Source organism: Callospermophilus lateralis, chromosome 18 (assembly GCF_048772815.1).
Source record: "Callospermophilus lateralis isolate mCalLat2 chromosome 18, mCalLat2.hap1, whole genome shotgun sequence".
Classification (NCBI taxonomy): Eukaryota; Metazoa; Chordata; class Mammalia; order Rodentia; family Sciuridae; genus Callospermophilus; species Callospermophilus lateralis.
Genome location: NC_135322.1, coordinates 17,731,112 through 17,748,195, shown reverse-complemented (window position 1 = coordinate 17,748,195; position 17,084 = coordinate 17,731,112). Strand labels below are relative to the sequence as shown.

Genomic DNA, 17,084 nt, shown 5'->3' with positions numbered 1-17,084 from the left:
CTCCCATTAGGCTCCACCTTCCAAAAGTTCTACCACCCCCAATAGAGCCACAGGCTGGGACGAAGTCTTTAACACATGGGCCTTTGGGAAACACTTATCCAAACCACAGCAGCAAGACTCTGTGCTCCGGGCTGCTGAGGCAGGTCTTATAGGACCCAACCTCCTCAGGAATGACCGTCTACCGCCGTCAGCACAGGCTGTGGTCAGAAGCGGGTCACAGATCTGGTTCACACAAGGGGCAGAGGATCGCACAAAGATGTGGATACCAGGAGGTGGAAAGCCACGGTCACCTCAGGGGCTGCCCATCACAGTGCAGCGCTGACGGCCTCGGCTGTGGGTCACGAGACCTTCAGTGCTGTGTAGACCAGTGTGGGCACAGGCTGCTGGTTGGCGCCTGCTCTTCCCCTTCCGGCTGCTGCCCAGTGGGGGCTACTGTAGGTACAGGACATGGGCTAGGGGTTTCCTAGGAGCCAGCAAGGAGCCGATATTTCCTTTCACTGTCCCCTTCCCAAACTCACTGTGTGACCTCAGCAGGTGGCTGTGCCTCCCGCACCTGGATGTTCTCAGCTGCAGAACAGGGCTCTAGTGGCAGCAGCCTCGTGGGTGGCTGCGGGGACATGATGTTGATGAAGGGTGCAAGTTTCAACCACGCCTCCTGAGGGCCAAAAATGTCATCATCGTCGTATCCTTGGCCTCTGCCTCCCAGGGAGCCCCCGTGAATTCTCGGGGGCCTTCCCCTCGTCCTGCAGGAACCTGAGAGTCTCTGGGCACCAGGCCTAGCGTTCTGGGGCTGGGGGTGGGGGGGTGCTCTGCCCTCTCCTCCAGGACCCCAGGGCTGCCCTGGGGGCGTCTCAGGTCTGTCCTGTCACTGCTCCAGAGTGAGGTTTAGAGCCGTGAATTTTAAAAGGCGTTCCCGTTCCCTCTCTCGCCCGGCACCCTGCTCGACAGTGGGAGCATTTCTGGGGTCAGCCAGGCCTGGCGCCTTGTCCCATTGGGGGTCCTGAGGGGGCTTCCTCCGCTGCAAAAGCCCAGCAACATGAAGGGTGTTGAAGCCACCCTGGGCCCAGACTTGGGGCACGGTGGCTTGAAGGCTGGGGCAATGAACAAGCAGGAGGGGCCGGGCAGGCCTGGAGGACCTGGAGCCGGCCCATTTGCACGCACCGTGTTGTCCTTGGAGAGTGGATTGAGAGGAGGCCGCGACTGACCACACCTGAGACTCCCCCGAGACCAGCCGGGTGCCATCCCTCACGCCGCAGCAGGACAGGGCCTGCTGTAGCCCGGGGCCCGTTGTGGCCCACAGGGCATCTCAGAAGGGGACGGGGGTGGGCACGGGGTGGGCAGGAGCTATCGGTGGGACAGCGGAGGCCATAAAGGAACAGGAAGCCAGGTCCCCTTGGGCAAGCAGGCTCGCTTTATTTCACCAGCAGGACGGAGTTCTTCCTCTTGTCCCAGGCAGGACGGAAGACCCTGAAGAGGAGCCCGGCCAGGGCCAGGACGAAGACCATGAGCAGCATCAGCTTCAGCCCCTTGAGAACCGAGTCGGCCTCCTTGGGCGGGACCAGGACCTTGCCCACCTGCCACTGCTCCTCCTTCTTGTTCTGCTCCTCCAAGGCCTCGGGACCCATCACCGGGCTGAACTGGGCCATGAACTCCTGGTGGACGTAGCACTTGTACGTGGCCGGCTGGAAGATCTGCAGCTGCCTGCCGCCGGTGGAGGTGTCCAGGACGGTGTTCATGCCCTGGCCGACCAGCTGGCCCCGCCAAGTTAAGGGGATGCCGTTGACTTCCCACATGATGGGCCTGCGGGGAGGACAAGGTCAGTGCCAAGCCCCGGAGGAAGGGGCTGCCTCTACAGGGAGGTGGCTGGGCGGTGAACAGGGGAGGGCGGGCCGTGCTTTGGGAGCCCCAGAGCGCCACCCCTTCCTGGCTGGGTGACCTGAGCCACGGCCTCCTTCCTCCTCTAACCATGGAAACATAATCCAGCATCGCACCTTTCATTGAGTTATTTGGAGACATCAGCAAGACCACTCCCTAACTGGTCCCCTGTGTCCCTCTACCTACCTGGCTTCACCTCCTCCCCCTCCCCCCGAGTCATCTGCCCATCCCACAACATGCCCAGGGCGTCCAAAGAGCAGACGGTGTCCCAGATGTCCCTCAGACATGCTGGGTGCCCTCTGCCTCAGGACCTCTGGCCTGGCTGTTCCCTCTGCCTGGAACGCTGTTCCTCGCTCCATCCACATGGTTCCTTTGTCTCCTTTTGGTCTTGGATGCAATGGCATTGTCTCAGAGAAGCCTTCCCTGACCCATTTCCAATTTCGATGTCCTCCTCTCCCCTTGCCTCTTAACATCATCTAAAATATTGTGTTTTATTTGTTCTGAAATAAAAATAGTGGTTGCCGCATGAGGGCGAGGGCGGTGGGTATGTCTGCTCAGTATCGGGTCCCAGGCCCCGAGGACCGGGCTTGGCCCATCAAGGAACAGGCCCCCAGCAAGCCTGGTGCAGCTGTGGCAGAAGGACAAACTAGCCCAGGAGACAATATCCCAGCCTCCTCATGAGGCCAAGACCCAGCGGTGAGCCCTGGACTGTCACTGGCCCTCTTAAACATCACAATGACACCCTGGGGCTGGGGTCAGCCAGGCCTCAGGCGCTGGCCACTCCTTCCCCCACCAGATTGATACCCTCCCCAGGATATCAATTGCCGAGGTAATTAGGTGAGTCCTGGAAGAGGAGGCTGGACAGGGAGGTCAGACCTACAGGAAGAAGGCCGGGCGGCGACAGCCAGATGCCAGGACTGGAGCAACCCGGGGACAAGCGTCAGGATCTCTGGCTGCCACCAGCCGCGGGGAAGAGGCAGGGAAGGACTGAGGAGGAACCTGGCCCCACAGACACCTGGGTTCAGACTCCCAGCCTCCGGGAAGGCGTGAGAATAAACGTCTGTTGTTGTAAGCCACCCAGTTCAGGGTACTTTGTGCATCACGAATGTGACCCCAGCCTACGGATGAGGAAACTGAGGCTCCAAGGGAAGCCCTGGGCCCAAAGCCACCTCACTGGAAAATGGCAGAATCGGAACTGCGAACCCAAGGTTGGCGGAATCCAGAGCCCAAGATCAGAATCTCACCAGAAAGGCCGTCCCCTCGGTGCACTCTGTGTCTTAGAAACAAGGGCACGTGGTGGTCTCTCTGTCTCATTCCCTGGGCCTGGGACCTGGGAACTCCTCGTGTGACATGGAGTAGGCCTCCCCAGGGAGGCAGAGGGCTCTGCACTCGGTTCCTGCCTTCATGAACCAGTCTCAGGAAAGAGGCCGTGGCTTTTATACTTACAGGAGGGGGGAGGGGCACAACAGGGTCCCAGGGCGAGGGGAAGGGACGGAGGCCACAAGTGGACCGTACCAGAGGACCCAGTGCAGGTGCTGAGCCCAGATCCCAGAGCTCGTGTCTGCCGAGGTCCGCGATGCCCATCAGCCTCCACCTGACCACGGCCCCAGGCAATCAGGAGCTGCCCGCCCCGGGGCCGGCCAGTCCACAGGGCTTAGGGTCTGCATGGCCCCCACGCTCTGGGCAAGGATCGCACCTCCAAGCCTCAGTTTCCCCATTTTAAAAAATGACCCCCTTGGTGTCCCCGCCTCCTGAGGCAGGAGGGTGGAGTGGGAGAGGACATTGTCTTGGGTGGCCACCGATGCTGCTGGGCATCTGTTGGGGGAGGGGTGGGAAGAGGAGGAGGCGCGCAGATTTCCCAGGGGCTCGGGGCCAGAAGGCCAGGACATGAGAGTGAGCTCTGGGAAACGGGCACTGAAGGACAACTGGGGGCCACTGTCCTGCCCTCTAGGGCCTTGCGGGCCCTTCTAGATGACTCAGGGCCTCTCAGAAGCAACCCACCCCCCGCCCAGATCCATGGGCAGCCCATGGCTCTGCCAGGGCTCCTCCCAGCCCACTCTGGCCACCTGGGCCGTGTCCCCTGGGCTCAAGCCTGAGGACCCCTGAGCTGGCCGGGCGGCCTGCACAGAACCCCTCCCTCCCTGCACAGAGGAACCACAAAGACTGCCTGGCTGGAGGAGCCTGGCCGGGGGCCAAGACAGTGCTGGTGACCAGGTCCTATCACCTGTAGATGGAGCCTAAGGAGCAGGTGAGCCACAGAGCTTCCGACTCCTTGCTGAAACGGAAACTGTCAAAGACGGTGTACTCGTGGCGGTAGGAGTGTTGAGGGTCGCAGGGCACCAGACAGGCTTCCACCTGCATCTCGGGCCGCAAGCGGTTGGACTTCAACTTGGCCTGTCCCAGAAAGATCCCACAGGGGACGGGCTCCTCCTGAGGCTCCTGGATGTAGCAGTAGCCCAAACGCTTGCGCTCCCCGGGCACGTCGCAGCGGCTACAGTCCTGCCAGGGCTCCCAGTGCGTGAAGACCGTCTCCTGACGACCCAGTTCCAGGGACTCGTTGTGCAGGGGATCTTGGTCCAGGCTTTTGTGTGTGATATGCAGGGAGCTGACGTCCTGAAAATCGATCTCGTACTGTGTCTCTTGGGTGCCATTCTTGTTCCAGCAGCTGTAGAGGCCGGTCTGGGAGGGCAGTGGGTCTCTAATGAGAAGGTGACCTACGGGCGTCGTGACCATGTTGGAAACACTGGTGTTGGTGGTGGTCCAGCCACTCCTGGTCTGCAGGAAGAAGTAGTACCAGTGTGCCCCAGCAGAGCTGCATTGCAGGAGCACGTCGTTGCTGGACAGCAGGGCCTTCTGGCATTGCTTGCCATGGGGACAGCTGACAAATTTGTAGATCCCCCGCACCGGGACAGCAAAGCTGAGCAGCAGCCACAGGGTACTCAGCATGGTGGACTGAGGCTGTGGCAGCGGGCTGAGCCCCACTCTGGACATTGTGAGGTCACTCACAAACTCAGACCTCAGCCCTGAGCAGCAAGATGAATGGCAATCTACCTCTGGGGGCTGTGAGGTCACCATCCCCTTTTGATTTGTGTCCAGTTGACAACCCCATTTAATTTCTGTTCTCAATCTTCTGTTTTGCTGAGACAGGAAGAAACTTAATTGATCTCTTCAGGGTTTTCCCTACCACCTACCTCCCCTTGGCTCTCCCAAGAGGTGAATTTACATTGCCAGGGATGGTCAAGAATTTAAGAGTGTCACACGCGAACACTCAACACATGTTTCCTGAATAGGTACTAAGTTCCAATTACGCTTCTTAGCACTTGGGACCCAGCAGTGAACAGAACCTACCTGATTAGTGTTCTGAATTCCAACACTTCCCCCACCAACCCTATCTCTCTAGACATGCTGGCCCCCTTCAGTTTCTAAACATGTTATATTTAAGCCGAGGGGCTCCTGCCTCAGGACCTTTGCACATACTAGTTCCTGGCTCTTTCCCCAGATAGCTGCATAATTCAATTCATATTAAACACACATTTTTTATAAGTTGCTCCCTTTTCAAATCTTTTCCTCAACTCCTTTTCAGACCTGAAAATAAAAATTATTGTGTGGGCTTGATTTTCTGCCATTCACCCATCTTACAGATGTTCACTAAATGTCTATGGTGTGCCAGCCATTACTCACTCTAACCATAGCAGGGAGCGGGTTAGACAGAGCCTCTCCCTTTCTTAAGCTCATATTCTAGTGGAAAAAAGATAGGCAATAAACACAAGGTCACATATAATTAATTCCACTACACACGGCAGTTATGAAATGTAGTTGCCAAGAAAACTGAATAAGGGAATATTGAATAATCGCCCCAAAGAGAAATATGGGTTAAGTTCCTCTGAGCCCCTGGTCATAACATTTTTGTCAACCAATCAATATGTGTAACCTTGTTTTTGTGTGCATTTTTGTTTAAAGGCAATAATCACTTAATACATATTGTTGATTTGTTGACATTGAACTCTGGTAGCACTAAAACTCCTGAGCAAAGTTTATCAAATGTGTGTGTTTTTTTCTTTTTCTCTTTTTTTGTTACTGAGAATTGAACCCAGAGTTGTTCTACCGTTACGTTAGATTCCCACCCATTTTAATTTTTTTTATTTTGAGACAAGGTCTTGTTGAGTTGCCCAGGCTGGCCCCAACCATGTGAGCCTCCTGTCTCAGCTTCAGAGTTGCTGGGATTACAGGTGTGCACCACCATGCCTAGGACACATGTTTTCTTAAACACACATATCACAGCCTTCTTGCACTTAGGAACACTAGACTGCGCTCCGGCACTCTGTTGGGGAGCCACTTTGAACAGCAAAATTACCAGAAAAGCACAAAATGGTGAAAATCATGGACTAAATAGATCACCAAAAGGATGCTTCTGAACAGCACGCAAGCTGGAATGAGAAGGCCGAGTGTCACCTTGTTTGACCTTGGGCTGGGCATATTAAATGTTTTGTGTGACTCAGAGTTCTCGCCACCCTGCACATGATGGCAGATGACCATGAACACACTATGCGCATGGATTTCAAAGTTACAAATAAAATCCAGTGAATAGGAGGCAAATCTGCAAATACACAATCTGCAAATAATGAGAACTGACTATAACCATGACTGCTCAAAAGAAAGCTGGCAGGGAAAGGAATAGGAATTGAAAGAATAGTGCGCGGGCGAGAGCTGTTTTAGGCAGAATAGCCAGGCCTACCTCAGCACTTTCTGAGGATGTGAGGTTTCCCAAACAAATGGATGGAATAAGACAAGGAGACTCGTGGCTTCCTGGTGAGTGTATCCAAAGGGCACGGGAACCAGAGCGGACAAGGGAGGAGTGGACAAGGGAGGAGTGGACAAGGGAGAGGTGGTGAGGTCAGGGGTTCATCTAGGTCTTTGCTAAGGTCTCTACTTGTCTCCTTATGGTTTCCAGTCACACCCCTGCCCCCTGCAGGGCCAAGACTACAAGCAGTAGTTGAAGAGATATGAACTGAAAACATTCCAAAAATGGATGAAAGACATTAAACCACAAATCCAAGATCTTTGACTCTCACACAGGATGAACTTAAATGAAACATACCTAGGTACACGGTAGTAAAAGCACTGCTGAAAAACAAAGAGAAAAATCTTTTAAATACCAGAGGAGAAAAAGATGATTATTTTCAAAGCAACAAATGTAAGATTTTGATTGAGTTTTAAATAGAATAACCAAAGCTAAAAACGATGGAATGATGTCATGGAGGCACTAAAAGAAGATAAGTGCCAACCTAGAATTCTATGCCACAGTAATGATATTCTTCAAAGATGGAGGCAGAGTGAATATTTTTCAGGTGAAGGCTGAGAAAAGTCGTCACGACAGAGCACATGCAAGGTGATACTCAAGAGGGTTCTCCAGGCAACAGAAAAATGATCCCAGATGGAAGCAAGGTAACGCAAGAATGAAAATCACCAGAAGAGCAAAGAAGTAGATAAAGAGAGTGATTTTTTTTTTTTTAATGACTTAACTTCTTTTTGTAGCTTTATTTTTTATGTGGTGCTGAGGATCAAACCCAGGGCCTCACACATGCTAGGCAAATGCTCCACCACTGAGCCACAGCCCCTGCCCAAAATGGAGTGTTTTAAAAACAATTTCTTGTCAGGTGTGGTGTTGCATGCCTGGAGCTAAGGAGGCTGAGGCAGGAGGATCTTGAGTTCAAAGCCAGCCTCAGCAAATTAGCAAGGCCCCGAGCAACTCAGTGAGATCCTGTCTTTAAGTAAAATACACACACACAAAAAAAGGTGGTGGGGGGGGGGGGCGGCTGGGAACATGGCTCTGTGGTTAAGTGCCCCTGAGTTCAATCCCTGGTACAAAAGAAAAAAATTGTAGAATTTAAAACATGTAAAATAAAATTAGAGCACCACACAGAAGGGGGAAAGAGTTGTAAAATTTCTGGGAAAAGGTACAAGTGCAAGTTTATATTATATTTTAATGAGTTGGCATGAGTGCTGTAATTTCTAGAGTAAATGATAAGATAATGCATATGTGATAAGCTAAAAGAGGAGGAAATGAATAATAATAACAAATACTTTTCATAGCTAAAGAAAAGGGAAAATAAAGAATAGACAAAAACAAGCAGAAAACAAATAGGAAGATGGTAGATTCAAACCCAAGCCTGTCTGTAATCACATTAACAGCAAATGACTGAATATTCCAATTCAAAGCAAAGATTTCCATACTTAATAGCAAAACAAGTCTAAATATACACTGCTTAAAATAGATTTATTTTCTTTTTAAAAATTTTCTTGGCAGTGCTGCAGATAGACCTCAGTGCCTCACACGAAACAGGCAACTGAGCCACATCCCAACCCTGGGTTTATTTTAAATAAAGGAATGTGGAAGAGTTGAAAGTGAAAACATGGAGAAATAATATCATGTGAAAACTAACCCAAAAATCCCCAGATAAATCAATAACAGAAAGTAAACAAGAAAACCTACAGTATTAATAATCAATGAGACATTTTATAAAATGGTCGATCCAATAGGTAGATATTAACAATCCTAAGTTTGTAAGAACTAGAAATATATAAGGCAAAACCATGACAGTTTAAGTGTAGAACTAGACAAATCTGCAATCACAGTTGGAAATTTTAACATACATTTCTCAGTAACTGACAGAACATGCTAACAAAAATGCAGTAGAGATGCAGAAGACTTGAACCACATGATAAACAAATGATTTAATTCATGCATATGGAAAACTGGACTCAGCAACTGCACAACATACATTCTTTTCATATGCATGCAAAACATGTGCTTAAGGAAACCATATTCTAGGCCATAAAGTAAGTCTTGATAAATGTTCAAAATTGGATCATATTTTTTGTCTGTGGAATTAAATTGGACCTAAATAACAAAAAAGAAAACAAGAACTTGTACAGATATCTACAAATTATGCAATATAATGTCTGAATAACCAATGGGCCAAGAGAAATCACAATTGAAGACAGAAAGCAATTTTTAACTGACTAATGATAAAAATATAACCTGTCCAACTTTTGGGATGCAGGGAAGTTGTGCCTAAGTGAAATTTATGGCCTAAATACAAGTTTAATGGAAAAGGATGAAAAGTAGTAATCTCAGGAAGCACCTTAGGTAAAGAACAATGTTTAACCCAACAAACACAGAAAAGGAAATAATAAACCAGAAACCAAAGAAATAGAAAATGAAAGTACCATAAAGGAAAACAAGCAAAGCACATTTGGTTCTTTGAAAAGATGGATGAGGTTGTTAAAGCCCTAGAACAAGACTGATGGAGAAAAAAGGGAAAAGGCGTATCTCAGTGATGAAAAGAGAGACAGTACTACAGACCCTATGGATATAAAAAAATAATGACAAAAGATGATAACTTTTAGCCAAAACTAATGAAAATTTTGTCTAAATGGGTAAATTCATGAAAAAAAATCAATAACCTGGCATAAGGAAAAAAATGAATAGACCTATATTTACAATGAAAGAGACCAAATCTGCACTTAAAAGCCTGTGCACAGAAGCTCCTCTAAGCCCAGGAAGCCTTGCCAGTGAGTTCATCTGAATACTTCTGAGTCATTAAGACATGATATCACCTGAGCATGGTGGTGGTGCACACCTGGATTTCCAGCTACTCGAGAGGCTAAGGCAGGAAGATTGCAAGTTTGAGGTCAGCTTCCACAATTTAGTGAGCTCCAGTTTCAAAATAAAAACTAAAAAGAGTGGGATTGTACCCCAAGTGGGAGAGCACCCCTGGGTTCAACTCCTAGTACCAGAAAAAAATGACATAAATATTATAAAACATCTCAAGAGGAGAAAAAAATGGAATGCTTAGGACTTCTATGAGGCACATCACCTTGATACCAAAACCAAAGGACATCACAAGAAAAGAAATCTTTAGGAAAATCTCTGTTGTGAACACAGACACAATATCCTAAAAAAATAGCAAATATTAATTTTATCCAATGATAAAAATAAAAGCAAAAAGAAAAAGAAAGAAAGAAAGAACATCATGACCAAATTGGGTTTATCCCTGTAAGGAAAGTTTGAGTTTACATGTGAACAGCAATTCCTTGAACAGCAATCAATGTAATTCACCACTTTGACATAATAAAGAAAAACATTATTATTATCTCAAGTAGATGCAGAAAATGCATTTGATAAGATTCAACAGCCATCTGTGGCTCAAAACTCTGGGCAAACTAGGAATAGAGGCAATTTTTTCTTAATTTAATAAAGTGTTTCTATGAAAACCCAGAGAAAACTGTATTCCATACAAAAATATTAAGAATAAGATAAGTATATCCACCATAGACTTTTCCATGTGATATTTTACTAAAAACAAGCGAATTTAACAAAATACAAGGTCATATACAAATATCAACTATAATGTAAATACAAATAATATAGAACTAGAAGATGAAATTTTCAGAATATAAATTTGATAGTATGAAAAACTAGGAATAAACATAATAAAACACATGTCAGTCATCTACATTAATAATTGCAGATTTTTGAGAGATATTAAATGGGATTATTTACCATATTCAAGGATGGGAAGACAATATTTAATATTGTAAAACAATGATTTCCCCCAAATTTATTTAGGTTCAAAATAGTCCCAATTTTTTTTTAAAAATAGGATTTGGGGGGGGGATGAAAACTACATACTGATTCCAAAATTTTTACACCAAGGACCAAGAGTAACCAAGACAATCTTGCAGAACAATCTTGGAAAATGTTCACTGGCTCATATCATGACTTATTGAAAAAGCACAATAATTAAGATAATTGAACAGATGGCCTTGGTACAAAGATGGACAAGTCATGCTCATCAGGGTCAAGTCAGGAGACAGAAGCCATTCAAGTGTCTATGTGGGCAAGAGCAAGGGCCCGAGTGTGTTGGTCTCTAGGTTTTATATTTGAATGGCAGGTGCCCGTGTGGGCAAAGACCAGGTATTTTTAAGCTGCACACTGTGCCAAGATCACTCGCCCAGGGCCCGGCTCAGAGGCATCTGAGTCAGCCACTGGGCAGACCCCTTCCTGCCCAGACTGACCCTGAAAGCTATGGGCTGGAAGAAAAAAGCCTGGTTTTCTACAGGAGGGCAAACCCATGGGCACAGGAAACAAAGCTTGGGCGAGGGCCAAAGGTAGGGCTGCTGTCCTGGTCCTGTCACCTGTAGATGGAAGCCAAGGGGCAGGTGAGCCACATGTGGTTGGTCAACTTGCCCAGCTGGTAAATGTCATAGATGAAGAATGGCTGTTTGATTTCCTTGCCGGGGTCACAGGGAACAAGGCATCTTTCCACCTGCATCTCGGGCCGCAAGCGGCTGTATTGCACCTTCTCATCCCTCAGGTAGAGCCAGCAGGGCATGGGTTTTTCCGGGGGCTCCTCAACATAGCAGTACCCCAGGCGCTTGCGTTCGCCTGGCTCCCCACAGCGGTTACAGTCCTGCCAGGGCTCCCAGTGGGTAAAAATAAGTACCTCGCCACCTAGATTCAGAGTTTCATTCTGCAGGGGCTTTTGGCCCAGGTCTTTGTGTGTGATATGCAGGGTGGTGGCATCCTGGAAATCAACCTCATATTCTACTATGAGGGCATTGGCACTGTCCTCACAGCGAAAGAGGCCTGCCTGCGAGGGCTGAGGCTTGGTCAATTGCAGGCTGCCCCCAGGCAGTTTCTTTATATTAGGCCATGAGTTAAGCAAGAAGATATTCTCCCCAAGAATGGAAGAAAAATACCAGAGTGCCGCCTTATGGTCACAATGCAGGACAATATCATTGCCCGAGAGCAGTGCCTGCTGGCACAGACTCTTGTAGGAACAGCTGATTAACGTCTGGGCCCACAGAATGGGGAAAGAAAAACTAACCAGACACAGGGTGGCCAACATGGTGGACCAACTACAGGCAGAGTCTGGGTGCCACACTGGGCATTGTGAGGTCACCCACAGAACTCAGGAATAATGCTTGGGCAGCGGAATGAACCTTGGCTCAAGGTGCTCCCGGAGTGCCATGTCATGTCCGCTCATGTCATCCAGGGGCTGACTAAAGGATGTAGCGTCAAAAACTCAGATGTCCCCAGGAGCTGTAGAGGAAATGAAATGAGTGAGCCTAAGTCAGAAATGAGTGGACTAAAAAGGCAAATTATTCAATATACAATGATACAATGGGATAAAAGGCCTTCACGTCCACCAAGATGGAGAAGGAGGGGGGCACAGAGAAATCACTGTTCTGTACCATTCCTAAACCCAGTGAGAAGACATTCTAAGGGCCTCCAGATCATAGAAGGGGAGGATTTCTTATTAGCCTCAAACCAGCTCCTTGATAGAGACAGACACTTCTGAACCATGTTCTCTGAGGTTCATATCTCTATCCTCCAGGGACAGATCTCCCTCCCCATCCTCCTCCTTGGATATGTCTGAAGTAGCGTTGGAAGACGTGCCTCCTTGAGACATCATCCGTTTCTCAGTCTACTTTCTGTTCCCCAAAGTTTGATACCTAAGGATTCTTACAAACCGCTAAGCAACTCTCCCCTCTCTCTTTCCTTCTTCTCCCTCTCCCCCTCCCTCTTATTTCTAGGTATCTTAACACGTTTCAGACTTTATCAGAGAGCCATATCCTTCATCTCTATTTCAATGAGGCATTTGTCCACCTGGAAGGATTTCCTGAGAGTATCTTAATTTATTCCCAGATTTGGTGGGGGCAGGAACTCAGGGGCACTCGACCGCTGAGCCACATCTGCAGCCCTTATTTATTTATTTATTTTAAGTTGTTCATAGACTTTTATTTTATGCATATGTGGTGCTGAGGATCAAACCCAGTGTCTCACACATGTCAGGCAAGTGTACCACTGAGCTACAACCCCAGTCCCCCAGCCCTGTTTTGTATTTTATTTAGAGACAGGGTCTCACTGAGTTGCTTAGTGCCTCTCTGTTGCTAAGACTGGCTTTGAACTTCAGATCCTCCTGCTTCAGCCTCCCAAGCCACAGGAATTACAGGCTTGTGCCACCACACCTGGATATTCCCAGATTTTAACAATGGTTAGTGATGATTCAACCATAATCTTTTATTCTTGCCAAAAGCTGAGTTCTAATTGGACTTTCAAAGGATTTCTCAATTTTCAGCCACCTTTGGCCAATATCCACTCCTAATATCCTGTATTCCAACTGCTTCCCCTAAAGCTGCAAGTTCATCAAATACATTACCTGTATTACAAAGTATCTCAGGCAACAGCCTCTGGGTCCTAATAATTTTCCTTGAACCCAAAATGTCTAAGTCAATGCCATCTATTTTTAGTTCTGAGTACAGTAGTCCCCTACTCCTGGCACTCATTTTGGTATCAATCAAGAAAGGCTATTTGCTACTGTACTAAACTTCCCCCAAATCTGAGTGACTTTCAAATAGCAAAGGTTGGCTTCTCAGTTATGCTCCATGTCCACTGTGGACAATGGTTTCAGCTCCAAGCTTTACCTCTCTATGCCACACACATTCACTTACTACCCAAATCATTACTGACGACCCACCTTGCACCAGGTACCAAAGATCCAGCTTAAGTCCCTGACCTCCTGATGCTTACAGTCTAGTGGGGATGTATTCGTCGGGATAGATTAGATTATCCTATGTAACAAAAGAATTCTGGAATCTTCGTGGCTTAACACAATTCTTTTTTCACACTCCATGTCCCAGTGTTGGTGAGTGGAGCACTCTATTCCACAAGGTCCCTAAAGATACCACTGGGAACACCACTAGTTGCTATGGCAGAAGAAGGGAGCAAACTGAGTCACATACTGGCAATGAACTGCTTTGGCCTGGGAGGCGTCCACCTCAGTTTTGTCAACAGGCCACTAACTAGAATCAACCACCTAGTCCCACCTGACCATGGAGGGGCTGAGAAATGTAGGAGTGCACATGGGATATTTGTTGAGTGATACTCTCTTTACATTGAGAGAAGATAGATGGCAAAGAATGACTAACAAAACATCAGATGATAGTAAATGCAGGAAAACAAAAAGTGGGGACAGAGAAATTAGAGATAGAGCCTATTAAGGTATGTATGCACCCCCCCACCCCAATGCATATGTCGACGCCCTAACTCACACTCTCACAGAATGTGACTATATTTGGAAATAGGGTATAAGCAAAAATAACCAACAGGGTTTCAGCACCATTATGAAAACACGAAGAGCCAGGACGGAAGCAGACCTCAAGCGGATCAGCAAGCTTTCTTTTATTTTGCAGCAGAGTCAATCAATCAGGCATGCTGGGGGCACGGGGGGGGGGGGGGTGTCATTTTCTGTGTAGGAAAATAGCCACCAGTTACAGAAGGAGTCTGAATTTTATAGTTTACAATGAGGATGGTTGAATTATTGGAAACTGAGGCAGAATGTCGATTTGGGCAGGTCAGTGAAAAAGTTGTAAAAAGCCCCAAACTCACTGTCACTGGGAAAAGCTCAGAACTCAGTGTTCCTGCTTCTCTTCTTCCTCTGGACCCACTGTTACCCAGAGCTTGGCGACTTGCTCTTCTCCTTCCAGGACTCATTGGCAACAGGACAGGGTGAAAGTCCAGGGCCCAGTGTTTCAGTGCCACCCTCCCTGCAGGTCCCGCTGTGGTTGGGAAGGGGTGAATGTTTGCTGGTGGTAGAGATGGGAGGACGGACAGGGGAGGGATCAAAGTTTGCTTTCTTTCCCTTGGGGCCCATTGTTACTGGGAAAGGATTTACTGGGAGAGGATTCATGGTTGCCTTCCTCTTCCCTCTTCCTCGGGGTCAGACAGTTTGGGGGAGTTGTCATTTCCCTGTCCTGGGGTTGGTCATATCCTTCAGAGGGAATTTAAAAATGCAACTGAATTAAGATGAGATTGCTAGGGTGGGCTCTAGTCCAATGCGATTGACATCCTTACAAGAGGAAAAAAATTAGGACACAGAGAACACAGATAGAGGGAGACTATGTGAAGACGGAGTGGAAAGCCAGAGAGAATCCTCAGAATGAGACCAAACCTTCCAACATCCTGATCTTGGTCTTTTAGCTCCCAGCACTGTGAAGACATAAATTTCTGTTGTTTAAGTCACCTGGCCTATGGTGTTTATTATAGCATCCCTCGAAAACTAGTATAGAGACTATTGTAAAGGGGGTAGGGAGAGAAGGTCTCTCTAAAGAAGTGATATTTGAGCAGTTCTCCATAAAATGAGCCATGAATATTCCAGGGGAAGGAAGTCTGGATTAATCACACAGCACATGCAAAGTCCTTCAGGTGGGCACAGGTTTGACATGGGTCAATATCCTAAGACTAGCAGAAGCATACAAAGTTGGGTTTATTTGACTCACTGCAGGGAGGGAAGAGACCATGGGAAATGATACAGTATCTCAGAAAGATGAGCTAGAGGAGACGTGGAAGGTGAACTCTGTTATGTGACTTTTGAGAAAAGTCTGAAGATGTGGGGAGTTGCTGGGATGCGGAGCTGCCAGGAAGTATGACTAATTCTATCTTCTTTAGAAGATAAGAAAAATAGAGCACAGCTTAACTTAAAATGGGTGAAGAAGCAGTCGTCAGGCATCATGTGGGATGGGGGATTTTTGATATTGGACAATGTTCCTGCTTTGTGTTTAGACATGATAAAGACTGTTATGGCCAGTCTTAGCAACTCAGCAGGGTTCTGAACAACTTGAGCAACTTAAGGAGACCCTGTCTCAAAATAAAAAATTAAAAATTAGGGCTGGGGATGTGGCTCAGTGGCACTCCTGAGTTCAATCCAAGGAGGAGGAGGAGGAAGAGGAGGAGAAGAAGAAAAAGAATTCTATAATCAAACTATCCTCTAACAATCAAGGAGAAATTAAGACATCCTCACATCCACAAAAGCTGAAGGAATCTAGTACCACTAGACTTGTCCTATTTAAAAATGCTAACGGGATGTTACTGTTTATCATCCAAAAGATAATAAGCAGTAACCTGAAGCCATATGACGAAGTAAAGATCTCTTGGAAAGTAAATACATGTGCAGTTATAAAAACTAATTTTATTCTAATTTTGGTTTGTGATTTCAGTTTTTATCGCTTACATGATATAAAAGAAAATGTATAAAATAACCATTAACCTTTGTTATCAGAAAAACTCAGGCCACTCCAAGTCCTCTGAGAAAGAGCCACCGGAAGGCTTTGAGCGGAGGCAGGTGATCGACTTAAGTTTTACAGGACTCAGTCGGGAACTTGCCTGGGTCCCGAACCCACCAGCGGGTCTGCAACCTCCAGTGGTTATGGGGGAAGCGCCTGAGTCGTGTTTCCCAGGATGCGCTCCCCACTTGACGCCACCGGGAGGCAGCAGAGTCGCGCCTAGCGCTGCCCCGGTGGCTGGCAGAGCAGCACCCCGCCCGGGCGCAGGTGGCCAGTCCCAGGGAATTCCTGGGCGGAAACGGATCCCTCGGGCCTCTGCTCGGCCCCTTTAAGAGCCCGAGTTTCCGGAGGTCCGACCTAGGGCGAGGGATGCCCGGGGGCTGAACCACCGGTGGAGGGTAGGGGGAGGCGGGAAAAACTTCCCAAGTGGAATTCTAACTTTTTCAAAGGTTGAGTCCCATCGGGCGTCCCTAGAGGGTCCGAGCTTCCCTTCTGGGGACTTCATTTGATTCTTGAGGTCATCTAACTGGGAGGTGTATGCAGCCCGCAGCGCCTCCCCGCACCGGGGCGGGCCGAACCCCACTGGCTGGAAACCCGGGCGCTGCCGGCGCGCGTCTCCCGGGCGGGACCCGCGGAGGCTCGCCCCTCCCCGCAGGGCGCACCTAGGCGGGTCCATCGCCGGCCCAGGAGAGGGGTGTGCGCAGGCGGGGAACAGGTGCGCGGCAGGGCCCGCCCCTCCTAACAGGTGGCTCTCTCCGAGCAGGTCTCTGTTCTCGCGGACCTCGTCCGCTCGGCTGGCTGGGGGCAGGACCCGGCTGCACGAGGCCCGCAGTCTGCGGGCGCCCTCCTGGCGGGCCGGTCACTTGGTTTCGGCCCTGGGGGCAGAGCGCACCTGGGTCAGCCCACTTCCGGGGAGGGAGGCCGAGGAGCCCCTCCCCGCCGCCCACCCCGAACCCGGCCAGGGCTCCCACCCTGTGTACCTGGGCCGATCCATTCCCAGGGGCGCGCCGGGGGTGGAGCGGCTCGGAGACGCGCCGTGGGTCTACCCAGTTTCTCCCCGAAAGCTGACGGCGTGCGCT

The 17,084-nt window shown here is 48.8% G+C and overlaps 2 protein-coding genes across 3 annotated transcripts; both read right to left on the bottom strand.

The window, feature by feature from the left end:
• Positions 1-1,412: 1,412 nt before the first annotated feature.
• Positions 1,413-17,073, bottom strand: LOC143383345 (protein FAM187B-like). Of its 2 annotated transcripts, none has more exons than XM_076837781.1 (2): positions 16,986-17,073; positions 1,413-1,800 (listed from the first exon to the last, which is right to left on the bottom strand). In XM_076837781.1, the coding sequence occupies exons 1-2, from the start codon at positions 16,997-16,999 to the stop codon at positions 1,413-1,415; spliced, it is 402 nt and encodes a 133-aa protein (XP_076693896.1). In that variant the 5' UTR covers positions 17,000-17,073. The 2 variants fall into 2 exon arrangements, with proteins under 2 accessions (XP_076693896.1, XP_076693895.1); XM_076837780.2 differs by lacking the exon at positions 16,986-17,073 and adding an exon at positions 4,100-4,821.
• On the bottom strand, positions 10,421-17,061 carry LOC143383347 (protein FAM187B-like). Its single transcript, XM_076837789.2, has 2 exons — positions 16,986-17,061; positions 10,421-11,983 (listed from the first exon to the last, which is right to left on the bottom strand). Exon 2 carries the CDS (start codon positions 11,787-11,789, stop codon positions 11,073-11,075), a length of 717 nt encoding a protein of 238 aa, XP_076693904.1. The 5' UTR covers positions 11,790-11,983; positions 16,986-17,061; the 3' UTR covers positions 10,421-11,072.
• Positions 17,074-17,084: the final 11 nt, after the last annotated feature.